Raw genomic sequence first — 15,549 nt, forward strand, 5'->3', positions numbered from 1 at the left:
ACTGTTTAGCAATACTGTGATTTGCTTGTTTTTTACAAGGAACACTGTGGGGTTTTGTCCCTCGGTATAAGATGGCATGGAATTACTAATCTGAAGCAGAGGAATGCTAATTGAAGACAGCTGGGAGTCGGTATTAGAATATTAAAATGTTTCTTCAGCTTTTCAGATGTTTCATTCTGCACGTCGTTAAGCAGGACCAGGAGGGGGTGCAGATGCTTCTCCTTGTGTCTCTGCAGCTGTCAGGGTCTGACTTTGCAGGGTCTTCATTCAGTCTTGGGTCTCTCACCCCTGGGCTTGCCAGTTTGGTTTTTGTTCTTGTACTGTATTTGGGGCAAGGAAGTTCATTCCTAGTGTCTGTTCAGTAGTTGGCATGTCTGCTGGGCTGCCGCAAGAGCACTCATTAGCTTCAATTGTGCAGAAGCAATCTGTGATGTGTATGTGTATGTATATGTCCACTATGAACACCACCGAGACCAGCTGTGTCATTTGAAAAGATCCTCTACAACCCAGAGTGTGATGATTTTTTGAAGCGAAATGAGTTCCTAATTGTGAGAATCAGAATACAGGCCTGAAAGAGAGCATCTTGAATGAGATTCTTCTTTAGTATCTAATGTGGTTTATTAGATAGTCTACTCTCAGCGTAAGTCTACCTAATCTTTCGTTTACTACATGATACAGCTTCATAGCTGCTCCAGAAGTTCATCTTTGAGCCTTTACAATGGAAGTTTCTCATGCTGTTCAATTTAGTTTGAACTCTATCCCAAATCCTCTCTCCCCTCATTTTGGCCCATTTTGGCATGGGTGTTTCAAGATGAACACTTCTATTGTTTTAAGTGCTTTTGACTGCTTGAGCGACTCCAGAGGAGGTCCACGAAGACGATCAGAGGGCTGGAGTACGTCTCCTAAGAAGACAGGCTGAGAGAGATGGGATTGTTCAGCCTGGAGAATAGACATTTCAAACTATTCTAGTTTGGGAAGTTGTATGGGACAGGTATTAGCTACCCATCTCACAATTCTCCGCTTGAAAGCCGCAAACCAGCAAGTGGACAGAAATGTACCCTTATTACTGACATAGGCTGCAAGTATATTAAACACTTCTGAAGATACTCCCTTAGGACCTTACAGGGCTGGGACCTACCTGGGCAAGATGTTAATGTGACAGAAAACTGAATGGTGGTGGTGTGTCTGTGACCCATTGAATCAGTTCTTAATCAGCTCTTAATCGAATACCTCTTTGGAAAGAGAACTAAAATTAATGAGCCTTGTGGGTGGAGCTTTTGGGTGAGAAATGCTTGTGAAGGAAAATGCCTTATTTACAGACTTTTGCAACATGCTTCTGTTACATACCATCTGTCATATCCTCGGTTCAGAGGTGCATTTTGTTTATTTTTAAAAAGAAGTATGTTGCTTCTTATAGGATGTTGATTATGTGGTAAAATGGAAGAAGAAAAAGAAATGTAAGTAATGGCCAAAATACATGGGATCTAAGTTATTTGAAATGAAGAGTAAATTTTTAATTAAAAAGCTCTTGTGTCATTTTGCAACGTTCACGTTGGAAAACTGGTTTTTTTAGTACATTCAGAGCATTCATCTCCAAGTATTACAGAGTTGAAGGCAAAGGTGAAGTTTTATGATGATTCTTGCTGAGTTTGAGACCTGAAGGAATATATTTCTCTGGCTCATACTTCCTAAAGACATCAGCTCTAAGAATAAATTTCTAGAGAATAAAGAGAATAAAGTAAGACCAACAACAGAATTTTACAAGGAAATGTACAAAAACTAGAAACCAGTAAGAAACCAAATATTTTTAAGATTTTTGATTTAGGTGTGCTATGGCTAAATGTAACGCTTGCTCTGCTTCCCCATATTTGAGAGTTCTCAGCACTTTTTGGGTTTAAGGGGTATCAGAGAGAATATATCTTAAGCCAAAGGGCATTTTACTGATAGGCATTTAAGTGAAATGAAACAAGAAGAAATGCTTAAAATGCATGCCACAATAAAAGATTTATCTTTCTACATGGCAAATCCTGTAAAAAAGCAGTGTAATATTTACCATTTTTAAAATGAGATTTGTAAACAGGTTTTATGACACCCCCCACAGAACTCCTTCACTGGTCAAGATTGCACTGTTTATTTCCTGTTAGTTTTACTGTTCTCACTTTAGTTTTTGAAATCAGAAGTGCTTCACTTAATTTTCTTCATCTGCTTGTTCTGTGTTATAGTTGTATTAGTTTGTTCCACTCTATTACATTTTTGGACTGAAGCCAGAGAGAAAGGTGAGGCGAAATGCGAGGGGGGGACCAGCGATAGCTATAATCAAGGCTATACACTCATCTCTAAAAAGATAATTCAGCCTAACATGCCATTTTTCTTTGCTTAATGTATAGCAAAAGCAATGCGTCCTGGTTTTGCACTGTGTCGTATCTCTTGCTGAGATTTGTTCACTTGCATTTGTATTTATTCACTTGTATGTGTAGTTTATTTTTAGAGTATCAAATGAAAGTAACCCAGTGGAAATAATGTAATTAGATAACAAATACATTCAGTGCTTGGCCAAGCTTTTTTTTCTTTCAGTTCCATTTAATAACTCTTTGGCATTTTTATGGCCCCCATTTTGCTGAGTATTCAAGCAGTTTCTTCTCTATTTGTCTATCATGGAAACTCAGTTATTACAGTGAAAGAATAATAGCTCAGTTTGAACATGATCTGGTTTTATCCATAATTGTAGGCTGTAACTTCTTACAGCCTATATTAGGAAAGGTTAGGCAGTGTAGCTACACATGTATTCCTGTGTCAGTAAGCTCTGCTGGCGCAGAAGTTGTTTTCACTGGTGAAAATGCATGTTTGCGTGCATAATAGCACATAGCTTGTGTTGGCTGTTTTGGGGTTTGTTGTTGTTGTTCCAGCAGGAATAATTATGTCTATGCTAGTTTTAGCTGTTATAAAATGGCTGTAAAAATCAAACCTATAATTCACCTTAAACAGTAGCAAAAAGGGTAGGATAGTCCTCATCAAAGCTGTGTATTCCACATGGCAGTAAATGGTTGAGATGCGATTTATTCAGAATGGTTTAGATGTGCTTGATCCTGCTTCTTAGGTAGGAGGTACAGGCTAGATGTCATCTCAAAATCCCTTCCTGACCTGGGTTTTGCTAGTCATTTAACCTGTAAGTGAGAATAGTTTGAGGTTGCTTATGCTTTGCTTGTGACTTTGTTCTTTCAAGACTTGAAATGTTTCGTTTGTTCTGCTTGGGTCATCATGTCATCTTCCCAGGAGGAAGCAATGATTCTTGCTAGTCTTGCTCCACAATTTGAAATCATCTTCTCCCTTGGATAGATTTATTGTGCAGGTTTGTCAATTTTGTATTACATCTTTGATTTCACTAGTGTGTCATTTTTTATATTAAACTTAGGATCTTTTTTGTCCTTTCCTTTGCTTTCTGAGCAGAAGCTGTGAGGGATGCTTTCTCCTTTTCTCTGTTAGCAGACTTCTTTTTTTTCCTTGCTCAAAATATATTTATTATAGAACCTGAGAGTACCTTTTGTCTGTTTTGTTGATAGTATCTTTTGATAGAAGTAGGTGTGAATCCACCAACCCTGGATTTGTGTATCTAGAGATGAACATTTTGAATGGATCTCTCTTTGTTTAGGACTCAAAGGAGAGTATTCAGAGCCTAATTTAAGCACCTAACAGACTGTCCAGCTGATTTTGCAGGAGGCCTAATGGGAAAGGACCCTCTGATGCTCTGAGTTACATTCTAGAGTAGGTGTCTCACCTTGACTACATAGGGGACTACCCTCTTGAAACTTAGGGCAGTTTAACTTCTTAATTTTAGTACTTACATTGTGTGCCAAGTTACTACTGCGAATTCACCTCCCCTTAAAGTATGATTGAAAAATTATTTTCTACTTTTCAGTTGTTTTCTACGATTTCCCCTCCAAGTCTTTTTTCCTTATAGGAAATCCAGCATTTTAGAAAGAGGCATGGTCTTATAGATAAGATTATTGCTTTTTAGATTATTTTTTTTCACCTTATTCTGAAAATGTCCAAGCTGTGTGCTGGGAATGTCTGACTGTGGATTATTATCACCTGTCTTTGGCTGGTTACTACTAACACAGTACAGCTGATAAATCAGTTAATGAGTTCAAGGTGAAGTCAGCCTATTACCTTAGTTCACTGTGTAAAACTGGCTGATTTGTGCTGGACTTGCACTGGAGCAGATGAGGAGGGCTCCTGTTGTGTTCCCACTTGGAAGAAATGTTTCCTCAGGAGAGGTAATTTCAGCAGTGCTTTTCAAAGTATTTATCTTGAGCTAGTTTAGTTTAGCTTGAAAGAGAACAGCCACACTGGAGGGTAATTGCAATGATCATGCTGTTGCTTCTAGTACCAGTACTACTCTACTAGGACCATTGAGACCTTGTAACTGTATGTCTGTCCTAGTTCATTGCCTCAGAAAAGTAAAATATTTTTAAGAGTAAGGTGGAATAACAAGCAGAATGCCTTTGCTGCTTTTTTGTCAACTTTAGCATTTCTAACCTTCATATCCAGCACCAGATCCTTGTAACAAGGAATACCATCCAGGCTGTAGGCTTGCAGCACTTGAAAAATGTGCAGATGTTTCAGCCGGTACTGAAGTCTTTTTCGAGTCTTATACTTTGTAGAGGTTGTTTAGATGTTACCTCTTTTCTAGTAATGTGTAATGAAAGACTTGGATAAAGTGCCTCTATACAAAAAGTGCCGTTTAAACCTCAAAAAATACCTCTTCTTTCACTGCTCAGAGTCATTTCTGTATTAAAGTGCCTCAGTTTGGACCTTTGTGTTATCTACTAATACTGTGGTAGCAGCAATGATATTTAAGTTGACTATATTGCACTAAATAAAGTCAGTAATATTTTTAGTGACTAAGACAGTAAATTTTTTTTTAGTGACTTGATGAAAGCTTTACACCTGCTCTGGTTGTCAAAAGTGGAAATGAGAGGATTTTTCTGCCAAAATCTTGTTTATCTGTTAACTGTAGAGAAAGAGACACTTCACTTTTCCATTGTTGTTCATTTCACAATCTGCTACTCTCACACTTGTGGATGAGATTATAGCACTGTAAAACAGAAAATCTATCTATAACATGGAGTAAAAATCACTGGTGATGGAGAAACAATCCTGACAGTAGAAGACTGACTCTATCTGGGAGATGGGAATGCTGCCTAATAAACCTATTTTTCCTGCAATCAAAAAATCATAAATGTGGGTGTTTGAAATCTCTATTTTCTTTCTGTATTTATGTAATCCTATCATTTGAGGGGTCTGCTCAGTACTGGGGGAGATGTTGGCTGCTTTTCTCTGTGCATGTACTTTCAAAGCTCTTTCCTATCTGTTTCTTGACTATTCGGACTGGAGGGTGTCTCTAGGCAGAGGGTGAGAAAGCGTTTACTGACATCAGGGCTTAAGTTTTCCTTTGATATGTTGCCTGGAGGCTGGTGGGGAGGGAAAGCTGAAGACCAGATTGGTTTACATTCTGGCTTCCAGTGGTGTTTTAGAAGCTGGTTAGGGAGGTGAAGAGACATAACATGACTCTCTGAAATGGAATTAATTAGGCTTTTGGCAACAGAGTTTGGAAGACAGGGGAACCAAGGCTGCTGTAGTGATGGATCAGGAAGTGATCTCAGTAAAGCAGTGAGGTGCTTTCAGATAAGACAAGTCTGGCATTTTGTATAGTGTGTAATGTAGCTCAGAGTGAAGCAGAAACTAAACGCTCCTATCACCTGATGATAAGAAATCATCTGCATGGGAAAACATAAAAAGTGGCGTTAGTTTGGTAGAAAGGTAGTGGTTAGATGTATTTGTATAAGCTCTCGGTCCCTTCAGTTAAGATCGTTATGAGCTTGGTGTAGTCAGCACTATACAAATGTGAATTTGCTTCTGTAAGAATTTCAAGTACATAGATATCATGTGAAAGGTGGTGGTGAGGGGAATAAACCAACAAATAATAATTACAATTAAAATATCGTGAAAACCAGAACACTGAATGCTAACAAAAAAGTCAGCATTAAGGTTCCTGGGTAACCTTTCCATTGCTGTCTTATGCATATACACTGAATAGTTCTTCTCTGTGTAATCACCTGACATTCACAGGATGCTGCTGCCATATTCTAACAGAAATGTTTGAAAAATATCGGGTTACCTTAAGTGTGGCTTCAGTCGTATCAGGAGGCAAAGTTTGAATCACTAATGTCTGCTGCGCTAACACAGCTCTCCTGAAGAAGGACTGTTTTTTTTAGGCATGTGCACCCATGCCCTAGGGTGCTGAAAACAGGCTTAAGATTGGCAGGCAGTTCTTCAGAAAATTTCAGTGCTGCCTTTTGCTGTCTGTCAAGATTGGTCCTTGAACTTCGTGAAGTAAGAGAGGAAGTGGAAGAGCTTCCTGCTCTGATCTCTTTAGCCTCTCAGGAGTTTTGTTGTTTAAATGTCTAATTGCGTTTTCTTTCTTGTCTTGCTAGATGGGCTGGTGATCCCATTGGTGGAACTGTCTGCAAAGCAGGTTGCATTTCACATTCCATTCGAGGTGGTGGAGAAAGTTTATCCTCCAGTGCCTGAGCAACTGCAGCTTCGAATCGCCTTCTGGAGTTTCCCAGAAAATGAGGAAGATATCAGGTAATTAGTACTATTTCTGTTACATTGATGCTTAAGGAAAAGCTCTGTTCACTAGAGGAGAATCATTGTCCATTTGATGTCCCATGTATTTGTTGCTTCTGCTGTTCTCATGCATTTTGTAACATGTGGATGGATTACTGGGGGATATGCTATGATATGGGGGTTTATTTCAGGATGAGCTGCCGTGCATGCATGTACACATGCAGATTGTGTGTATAAATGATAGCACAATAAGTGCACCCTTTAATTTGCCTGACAGAACTAGTTTGTAGAGTTTTGTCCTTATGTTAGTCTTACGCAGTATTTTTTCCACTTTGAATCTGTTGCTTGAGTCAGACCTTTAACTGGGCTCGGAAATTTCCCTCAGTATGCTGTGCAAGCCTTTTATTGATGTAAGTAGAAAAGTCAGACTTTGTGATTGCATCAGTGATCAGAGGGGAGACAGAGATGTCTATTCCTTATGTTTCCGCATAAATTGTGTGAGTAAAAAATTCTGTGCTTTTAGATCTTTTACCGAAGTTGTTTTGATTTTAATGAAGGTTTTATACTATAGGACGCCTACCCGTGTAGCTGTGCATTCAGAATTTTGTTGCAAAGTAGTGATATTACACTCTTTTAGAAAGAATCATCATGAAAGTTCTTAGATGCATTCATCTAATGTGCTGGTATCAGATGGGGGAGGTAATGTCAGAAGTGCTGATGTAATTTGTAACATCACCTGTGGGGCAACAGAGCAACCCAGCAGGTTGTACATGTTAATTATTCTGATGAACACAGATGTAAAAAAACCTCAGGTGTAAGGATGCAGGTAACTCAGCTAGAAATAGAAGGAGCTTTTACTGTGGCATGCTAACATTGGACCTTGAATTGATATTATACTGTATAGAGAAGCTTAATTTTAGGCTAGGAATGAATTTGTATTTTGGAGGCTCTCCTGGGTTCAGCTGTAGCAGTCATTTTTCTCCTTCTTAGTAGCTGGTGCAGTGCTGTGTTTTTGACTTTAGCCTGAGAACAACGCTGATAACACCGCTGTTTTTAGTTGTTGCTAAGTCATGTTTACTCCGACCAAGGATTTTGAGTCTCATGCTCTCCTCTCAGTGAGGAGGGGCATGGGAAGCCGGGAGGAAGCAGAGACAGGATGCCTGACCCAAACTGGCCAAAGGGGTATTCCATACCACAGCATGTCATGCCCAGTATATAAACTGAGGGGAGTTACCTGGAAGGCCCAGATCGTTGCTCAGGTTGGGCTGGGTATCGCTTGGTGGGTGGTGAGCAATTGTATTGTGCATCACTTGTGTTTATTGGTTTCTTTTCCTTTTCCCCTTTTAGTTTTATATTCTCTCCCCTTGTTATTTTCCCTTATGGTTATTATTATTGGTGGTAGTAATAGTAGTTTTGTATTATACCTTAGTGACTGGACTATTCTTACCTCAACCTGTGGGATTTGCATTCTTTCAATTCTCCTCCCCATTCCTCCAGGAGCGGGTAGGAAGAAGGGGGGCAATGAGCGGGCGGCTGCATGGTTGAGTTACCAGCTGGGTTTAAACCAAGACAGAGGCTTAGGTTAAAATTCCTAGAAATGCCAGTGACTACACACAAACTCAGGAAGAGACTAGTGATGTTTATGGTTGAACTCTAGTGTATAAATGGCAGAAGAGAGCTGGATTTCATTTTAAAGATGAAGATAGTAAGGATTTTTCAAAAACCATGTCAACAAAGAATAAAGAGGATAATACTGTAAAGTTTCTCCAAAACAGACTGATCTTGACATGGTCTCTGTTTCTCTTGCAGATTGTACTCGTGTTTGGCGAATGGCAGTGCAGATGAGTTCCAGCGAGGGGAGCAGCTGTTCCGGGTGAGGGCTGTCAAAGACCCTCTCCAGATAGGTAAGAATATTTCAGCTTCAGATCTCCAGATACTTCATATTTCCAAAACTGTATTTGCAGTGGGACAGCAGTGGTATGACCTTGTCTCAAAATGAACTTTTCTGGCATCCTAGACTAAACTCCCTGCCACATGCGTTGTGCTGACAGGCAGGGTATGCAACAGAATGACCACACACCAGCTGTATAACATGCACAGTTTATTAAACAAGCACACTAAAGTGAATAAGCACACTAAAGCAAACAAGCACACTAATGCAAATCGGGTATATCTCTCTATATAATGAAGAAGTACAATAAAGCAAATCATGTGTATATATATACATGAAGCACAGAAGAAAATTAGCAATGCATCAAATCATTACTGCATAGAGAGAACAGAGATCAAGAAGAAATACATCACCAGTTACCACCTAATCATCATCCAGGCCCACACTTCAGGCTGGGAAGCCCCGTTGCAGCCAATACCTGGAGCCCCAGGTAATAGGGAAAGTTTCTTCGTGGTGCGTCCACCCATAGGTGAGGCTTCGGGTTCGGCTGCAAGAAGGTCCTGCTTCTGTATCCTTATTAAAACAACCGGCTTTGTGCCAGCTCTGTGATTGTTTACTCGTGGGGCTGTGCAGTTTCTCATGATCTCACTGTTGTCCATGCTGAGAGCGTTGGCTAGGTGCCCTGGTGCAGCCAAGTACAAAGGTCATAAAACAACTGCACACCTATGTTTTTCCTGCCTCTTTCCGACAGTCATAATGAACATAAACATATATACTCTACCGAATACACTTTGAGAAAAACATACTTTGATATGTCTCTTAGTCATGACTGGGAATCAAGCCTCAGCTAGGTTCCCATCCATTATAACATTTATTCTTTGTAATGTCTTGAGCTAAATACTATGTTTACTTCAGTCTCAGTCAGCTCAGCTGTGAAACTGAGTGAAAAGCCAGAAACGATCTGAAAACGTTGTTTTGGAAAAAACTGTGTACTTTGTCTCCGTAGAGAACTTGGTTTTCTAGTCATCTAATCGAATGAATGCCTTGCCTGAAGTGCGTGTATGGCAGAGAGGAAGTTTGCAAGGTTAAATTATTCTTGTAGGAAAAGAGTTATGTTATTAATACAGTTACTCATGTAATATTTTTGGCAGAAGGAAAACCCTGTTGCTGGACAGTGGGTTTTGTTGCCTTTCCTCACTTACCTTGTTCTTTTTATGTTCTATGGTTATAGGAACTAATCTTACCTTAAACAAAGAATTGGTTTCTGTGTTTTTCATTAAATCCTTTGCAGTAAAGAAGAATATTGATCTGACTTTTCTAGTGACAGCTGTTAGACAGGAAGGCATTCTGTGAAATAAAGACACTAGTATGTCAAGGTGGGCTATGTCAATCCAGTAGAGATGTGGTGTTTTTTTCTGCAACAGTAAGCTTCACAGCTAGAATATCAATTGGCATGTAGGAACTCAGCCTGGTTGTAATAAGAAGAATGATAATATGAAAATCTATAATGTTAAGGAGGGAAGTTCCTGTATTTTCCTGAGATGAGGGATAAGAGACTTCTTTCTATCTGCCTGTTTAGTTGCTAGTACCAGGAATACTTAACTCTTAGTGATCAGTGGAATGAATAAATGTAGGTAAAGGACCCTCAAAAAAGGAATAAAAGGGACTGATACTGTAAAAGCTTGCAGACAATGAAAAGAGAAGAATATAGTAATTGAGCTACACAAATTGCAAAAGGCTGATGGAACTGTTATGTGAATATAGGGTAAAGCATCTGAAAGGATTTTACCTCATCTGTTGCATAATGTAATAACAGTAGCAGAAATAAGGTATATTGAGTTGTCAGTGAGACCAGATAGTAGTTTTGGAACATTAATGAAATTGAGCTAAATAGAATTAAACTGAGTTTTGAGTACATTCATGAGCTCCTGATGTCAGGTCTGAAATGCTGAGAGAGGCCTCTAAGGCATCTGCTGAACTTCAGGAGGGGGAATGTTTAAGAGAGACAAAATGAGTTACAATACGTCTGGCTGAATTTCAGCAATTCCTGGGACTTTCCCAGTGGAAAAGAGCAGAATATTTAATATACAGTGCGAAGACTCTGGTCAAAACTTGCTTCAGTAATAAATTAAAAAGGTGAGGAGGTGTAAAGCAGTGTAAATGAACAAAGGCTAGGAATGTTAGTGCAAAAGCTGTGCTTGGGGGAGGAGGAGAGGAGTCGGGGAAAAAGAGGAGGTGGTGAATGATACAGGAGAGGAACTTCTCAAGTAGGCATACAGCAACTGGGCTTCTTGACAAAAGATTATGTGTGTGGAAGGGAAGTAACTTTGTTTAGACAGTAACATTGTTTCCTCCTTGGGAGAGAAACTTTAGCTAATGGAGGGATTTTTTTGTTTCTTTTTCCTTGAGTAGCAGCCCAGAAGCTGGGCAGTGCAGGTGGGGTGGTTGGAATTTTAGTTGTCCACTCCAAATGATTTTAAGGTGTGTGATGGTAGTTGAGAGTTTCATATACTGACAAATGGGAAAAGAAACACAGGAAATGAAGCAGCCCATGAGAGGCAATTTGATTTGGAGGGGGATTGGGCAGTGCATTGTAATATTGCGATCAATAGGACATAGCTTGAAACGTGCTTTGTGCTCTTTTTACCCATATCCCTTTGCAGTATATATATATTTTAAATACAAATGAGTAATCTTAGTCATCTTGTCCATGTGCAAATCTATACCCATAATTTCTGAACAACAGCACCTCTTCACAATTTTCCAAAACCCCACCTTTTTACAGTGTTGTATATGCACAAAAAACTAGCTTTTGTACACCTTCTCCTGCACATTCCCTTTGTAGCAGTCATAAACCCATGTCCTTGCGCTGAAGGCGTTATTGCTGTTCTCAGATAGGTGTGTCATAGTTGCTGGTTTCTGGGACTTTTTTTCTATCATAGTCTTAATTTCCTTTTTTACAATTAAGGAAGGCAGCAGCAGATTCAGTCTGATTCTAATTTTGCACCTTCTTGAATAGTGTATCTGTCTCCACTTTTTAGAGATTCTCCTAACTTGTCCAAAATTGCCTTGCTTTATTCCCATCTAAAATTTTGTTGAGCTTTTCTTTTCCCATTTCTGTTAGTCCTGGAAAAGACAGAGAAACAGTTCTTAAATTATGTGCTGAGTTCTGTTTGCTGACATTGTTACAGGAGCATCAGAACTACCAAATATCAATGAAGAAAGCTTGGAACTTGTATTGCAAGAAGTATTCTTAGCATGTTGAAGTATTCTTAAGATGTTGTTAACTTATAGGTCACTTAATTTTTTTCATTCCAGTTGCTTACTGAGTAGCCTGGGGTATTCTAAATTTGTGCGTTTCCACCTGAAATCATGAGAAAATTGGGTTTGTTCAGCCTGGAGAAGAGAAGGCTGCGTGGAGACCTCATAGCAGCCTTCCACTATCTGAAGGGGGCCTACAAGGATGCCAGAAGCAGACTCTTCATCAGGAACTGTAGCAATAGGACAAGGGGTAATGGGTTTAAACTTAAACAGAGGAAGTTCAGGTCAGATATAAGGAAGAAGTTCTTTACTGTGAGGGTGGTGAGGCACCGGAATGGGTTGCCCAAAGGAGTGGTAAATGCTCCATCCCTGGCAGTGTTCAAGGCCAGGTTGGATGGGACTTTGAGCAACCTGCTCTAGTGGAAGGTGTCCCTGCACATGGCAGGGGGGTTGGAACTAGATGATCTTAAGGTCCTTTCCAACCCAAACCATTCTATGATTCTATGACCTCAGAAAAATAAATGAACAGACCTGGAATTTCACAATAAGTAAGTTTCATGATAAAATACGCATTAAATGCAAAAGACATCTATGTAGCCATCCTAAAATTATGGATACTGTATTATAACCAGCTGGAAACATACATTTCTTTTGGATACTCTTCCTGCAAGATTAAGTTTCAGGAGTGGAGCAGTGAGAAGGATAGGTTATGGACTAAAAAAGAAGCTATCTCTATTTTGTAGGTCCTAGTCTAGGCAGGAGTTGATTATTTCCAGCTTTTACATTTGATCAAACCATGTGTCGTAATTGAGTACCAGACAGGACAGTGTGCTGGTATCCCTTCTTCACTACATAGTAAAACCTGCTTCATGGGTGTAATAGTTTGCTCCTGGTGCTCTGTATGAAGAACTGGTATGTTATACAGTGTAGGTACCTGGCATATCCTCTGAAGCATTGGTGCTGGCTGCTTGACATATTTGTTCTGTGCATGAGTAGTAAATCTGGTGCTTGTAACAAGTGTTAGATGCACTTTCTGTGTAGAAAGCCTAGGTGCTTTCACAGAAGCACTAAGCTTGCTCTGTGCCCACCATGCATTTAAGAAAAATTGTATCCAGGCGGGTGAGACTCCTGGCAGAGCAATTCCTCTGGCTCGTTCTTGATGTCTCCTGGGAGTGGAGCTTGCCAAGAATGGGGTATAGATCTTAGGGGTTTTTTCTGATGGGCTACATGCAGCTGCAGAATGAATGCTGCTGGTACATGTCTAGTACATGCAGACATGTTTTTGTAATGCGTTGTTACACATGGAGTAGATAAGATACCGTTATCAGGTAGTGGGAGCAGGGGTGGGTGAAAGAACTTTCTTGTGGGTTCCATGAGGTGACCGGGTCACTCAGGTGTGCAGTGGATGTGATTCTTGTCTTCACTTTTAAGTAGGAGGGTAAGAGCTGTGGTTCATGGGAGAAGAGAATTACTGCACTTTGACTGTAAGCAAGTACAATTTGGTGTCTGTTTCTTCAGACAGTAGTGTTAGGCTAAAGCACTGCAGAGTGGCCTCCCTCATAGTCACCTTTCCAATCCCTGCAGGCTCATACTTTTGTAAACCGTGCAGTGAAATGAATTGTAAAATTGAACTTCCTTATAAAAGTAACTATTAATTTAACCCAGATTTTTTTTTTCCTGATACGGTTTCCTGTGCTATCCCACAAACAGCTGTTCAACATAGCAAGACTAGTTGTGTAGAAAATGCTGGGCAGAGGTGCTTGAATTAGCAGTGTCAGTGGCAGACATGTTCATCAAGCTACAGTTTGAGTTGAAGCTTGCGATGTGTCATGCCGAAGCCCTTAAATATTCTTTGTTTTTATAACTGTTCTTCCCTCTTTGCATTTAATCAGGTAACTGTCTTTGTATACAAATAAAAATTTCACAGTAGTAGTTTGGTAAGAGTGTATAGCTGTGACCTATTGTTCTCTAAGACCTTTCAAATACCTCTTTTTCTCAGTGGAACAGGATTGCTGTAATTCCAATTTGTGAAGTGCTTAATTTGCATTTATGAAAATTAGGGCATTTTGGCATTGGTCTGAGATGCTTCTAGTGTAACAGAAGGACTATCTGAACTGTTTGGCTTGTATTATCCAAGTGTGGAACATAAATTAGAACTGTAGCTAGTAATAAGCAGCGCAGTAATTTTGTGTGAATGGTGCCTTTTGTTTTGATTCTGTGCCAATTGCTAGAATGGCTGAAGAATTTGCGTGGCATTATGTGTACTAATCAAAATAATCACCCACATCAGGAAGAGGATTTGAATTCTGGTGAACAGGAGAAAAAGAAAGGTTAAGCAAGGTAAGAGCAAGTTTATATTGGCATGGGGATTATATTTTGAGGAAGAAATAGTGCATTGTTTTAAATGGGATTTGGTAGGTCACGTGCACTCCTGAACACCATCATTATTATAATCTCACAATGTCATAATAAAAACTTAGTAGTGTGGATTTATAATGTACTTTCTGGTGCTGCTGATGGAGAAAGTATTTCAATCATCTGTCCTAAGCCATATTTTTTCACTTAAGTTAGATTGTCAGGCTGAATTTTGGTTATGGCTTTGATGCCCTTGGTGCTTTCTGTGCTTCATTAAAACTCAATTTGACACTAGCAGAAAGATTCTGAGGCTGATACTCATTGCTGTAGAGGATGATTAACTGGTGATAGAGACCTTCAAAACAAGTACAAGATTCATGTTCCTGATGGCCTTTTCCTGCTCGTAATATGTGTGCCTCTAAATAACGATTATCTGTAGAGGAAGCTGCATTATAAGTACAACTGGTATGCATCGTACATGCATTTACATGAAGCCAAGCCTCATTAAAGTTCTTTGTAATCCCGCCTGAGATGAGGTTCATAATTTATTTGTTTGATCACAGATTAATGGGGCTGGGTTAATTCAAGTGTTGTTGCTGAAATTTCCCTTTTCCATTGATTTTACTCAAAGTGAGAGGGGTTTTTTGTTTTCTAAGTACATGGTTTATAAAAATGGGACATTCACAAAATTGCAAGGAGGTACATAAATTATGAGAAATGGGTAGCTTCTGAAGCCACAGTGTCTAAGTGTGTGTGTTCGGGTGTTAAGTGCTGTCTTCTTTAGTTCACTGTAAAATTGCGAAAGTTAACTGACTTGGAAATAAGTCACCTAGCCTGTTCTGCACTGCTGCCAGAGATAATTAACATAGAAATCATGCCTAAAATATATATAGTCTACCTTTGACCCTGTGATCAAACCCCCACACTTTTCAGTGATATTTTTATCCAGTTCTGCTTTTCTTTTTACTATATCAATAGAAATAAATTAGTTTATTAAAAGCTGGTGTTTTTGAACCTCTTATAACATGTTATGCCTCTCTGCTGATACTCTGCCATAGCCGATTGGAAAGAAACAAGTATTGGAGAATCTAGAATCCCTGTCCATCCCTGTGTGGATGTTGTTGCTATACATGTTGTTTCGCTGTTTAAATGGCACATTTAAACTTCCGTGCTAGCTAAACCTGTCTTCCAAGCACTAGAAGAGTAACTTTGGACTTTCGAATTTTAACAGGCTTCCATCTGAGTGCCACTGTGGTACCCCCACAGATGGTGCCTCCCAAAGGTGCATACAACGTGGCGGTGATGTTTGACCGGTGCAGGATCACATCATGCAGCTGTACCTGCGGAGCTGGGGCCAAGTGGTGTGCTCACGTCGTGGCACTCTGCCTCTTCCGGATACACAATGTAGGCCT

At 39.7% G+C, this 15,549-nt stretch overlaps 1 protein-coding gene across 2 annotated transcripts in view; it reads left to right on the plus strand.

Moving 5' to 3' along the window:
• ZSWIM8 (zinc finger SWIM-type containing 8) overlaps nucleotides 1-15,549 on the plus strand; it is a 62,648-nt gene that overhangs the window by 16,022 nt on the left and 31,077 nt on the right. For both annotated transcript variants that reach the window (XM_030488934.1, XM_030488935.1), the window contains exons 2-4: nucleotides 6,495-6,648; nucleotides 8,440-8,534; nucleotides 15,369-15,541. In XM_030488934.1, the coding sequence (XP_030344794.1) occupies nucleotides 6,495-6,648; nucleotides 8,440-8,534; nucleotides 15,369-15,541 (422 nt within the window). The remainder of the gene's footprint in view (nucleotides 1-6,494; nucleotides 6,649-8,439; nucleotides 8,535-15,368; nucleotides 15,542-15,549) is intronic.

Source organism: Strigops habroptila, chromosome 5, assembly GCF_004027225.2.
Source record: "Strigops habroptila isolate Jane chromosome 5, bStrHab1.2.pri, whole genome shotgun sequence".
NCBI lineage: Eukaryota > Metazoa > Chordata > Aves > Psittaciformes > Psittacidae > Strigops > Strigops habroptila.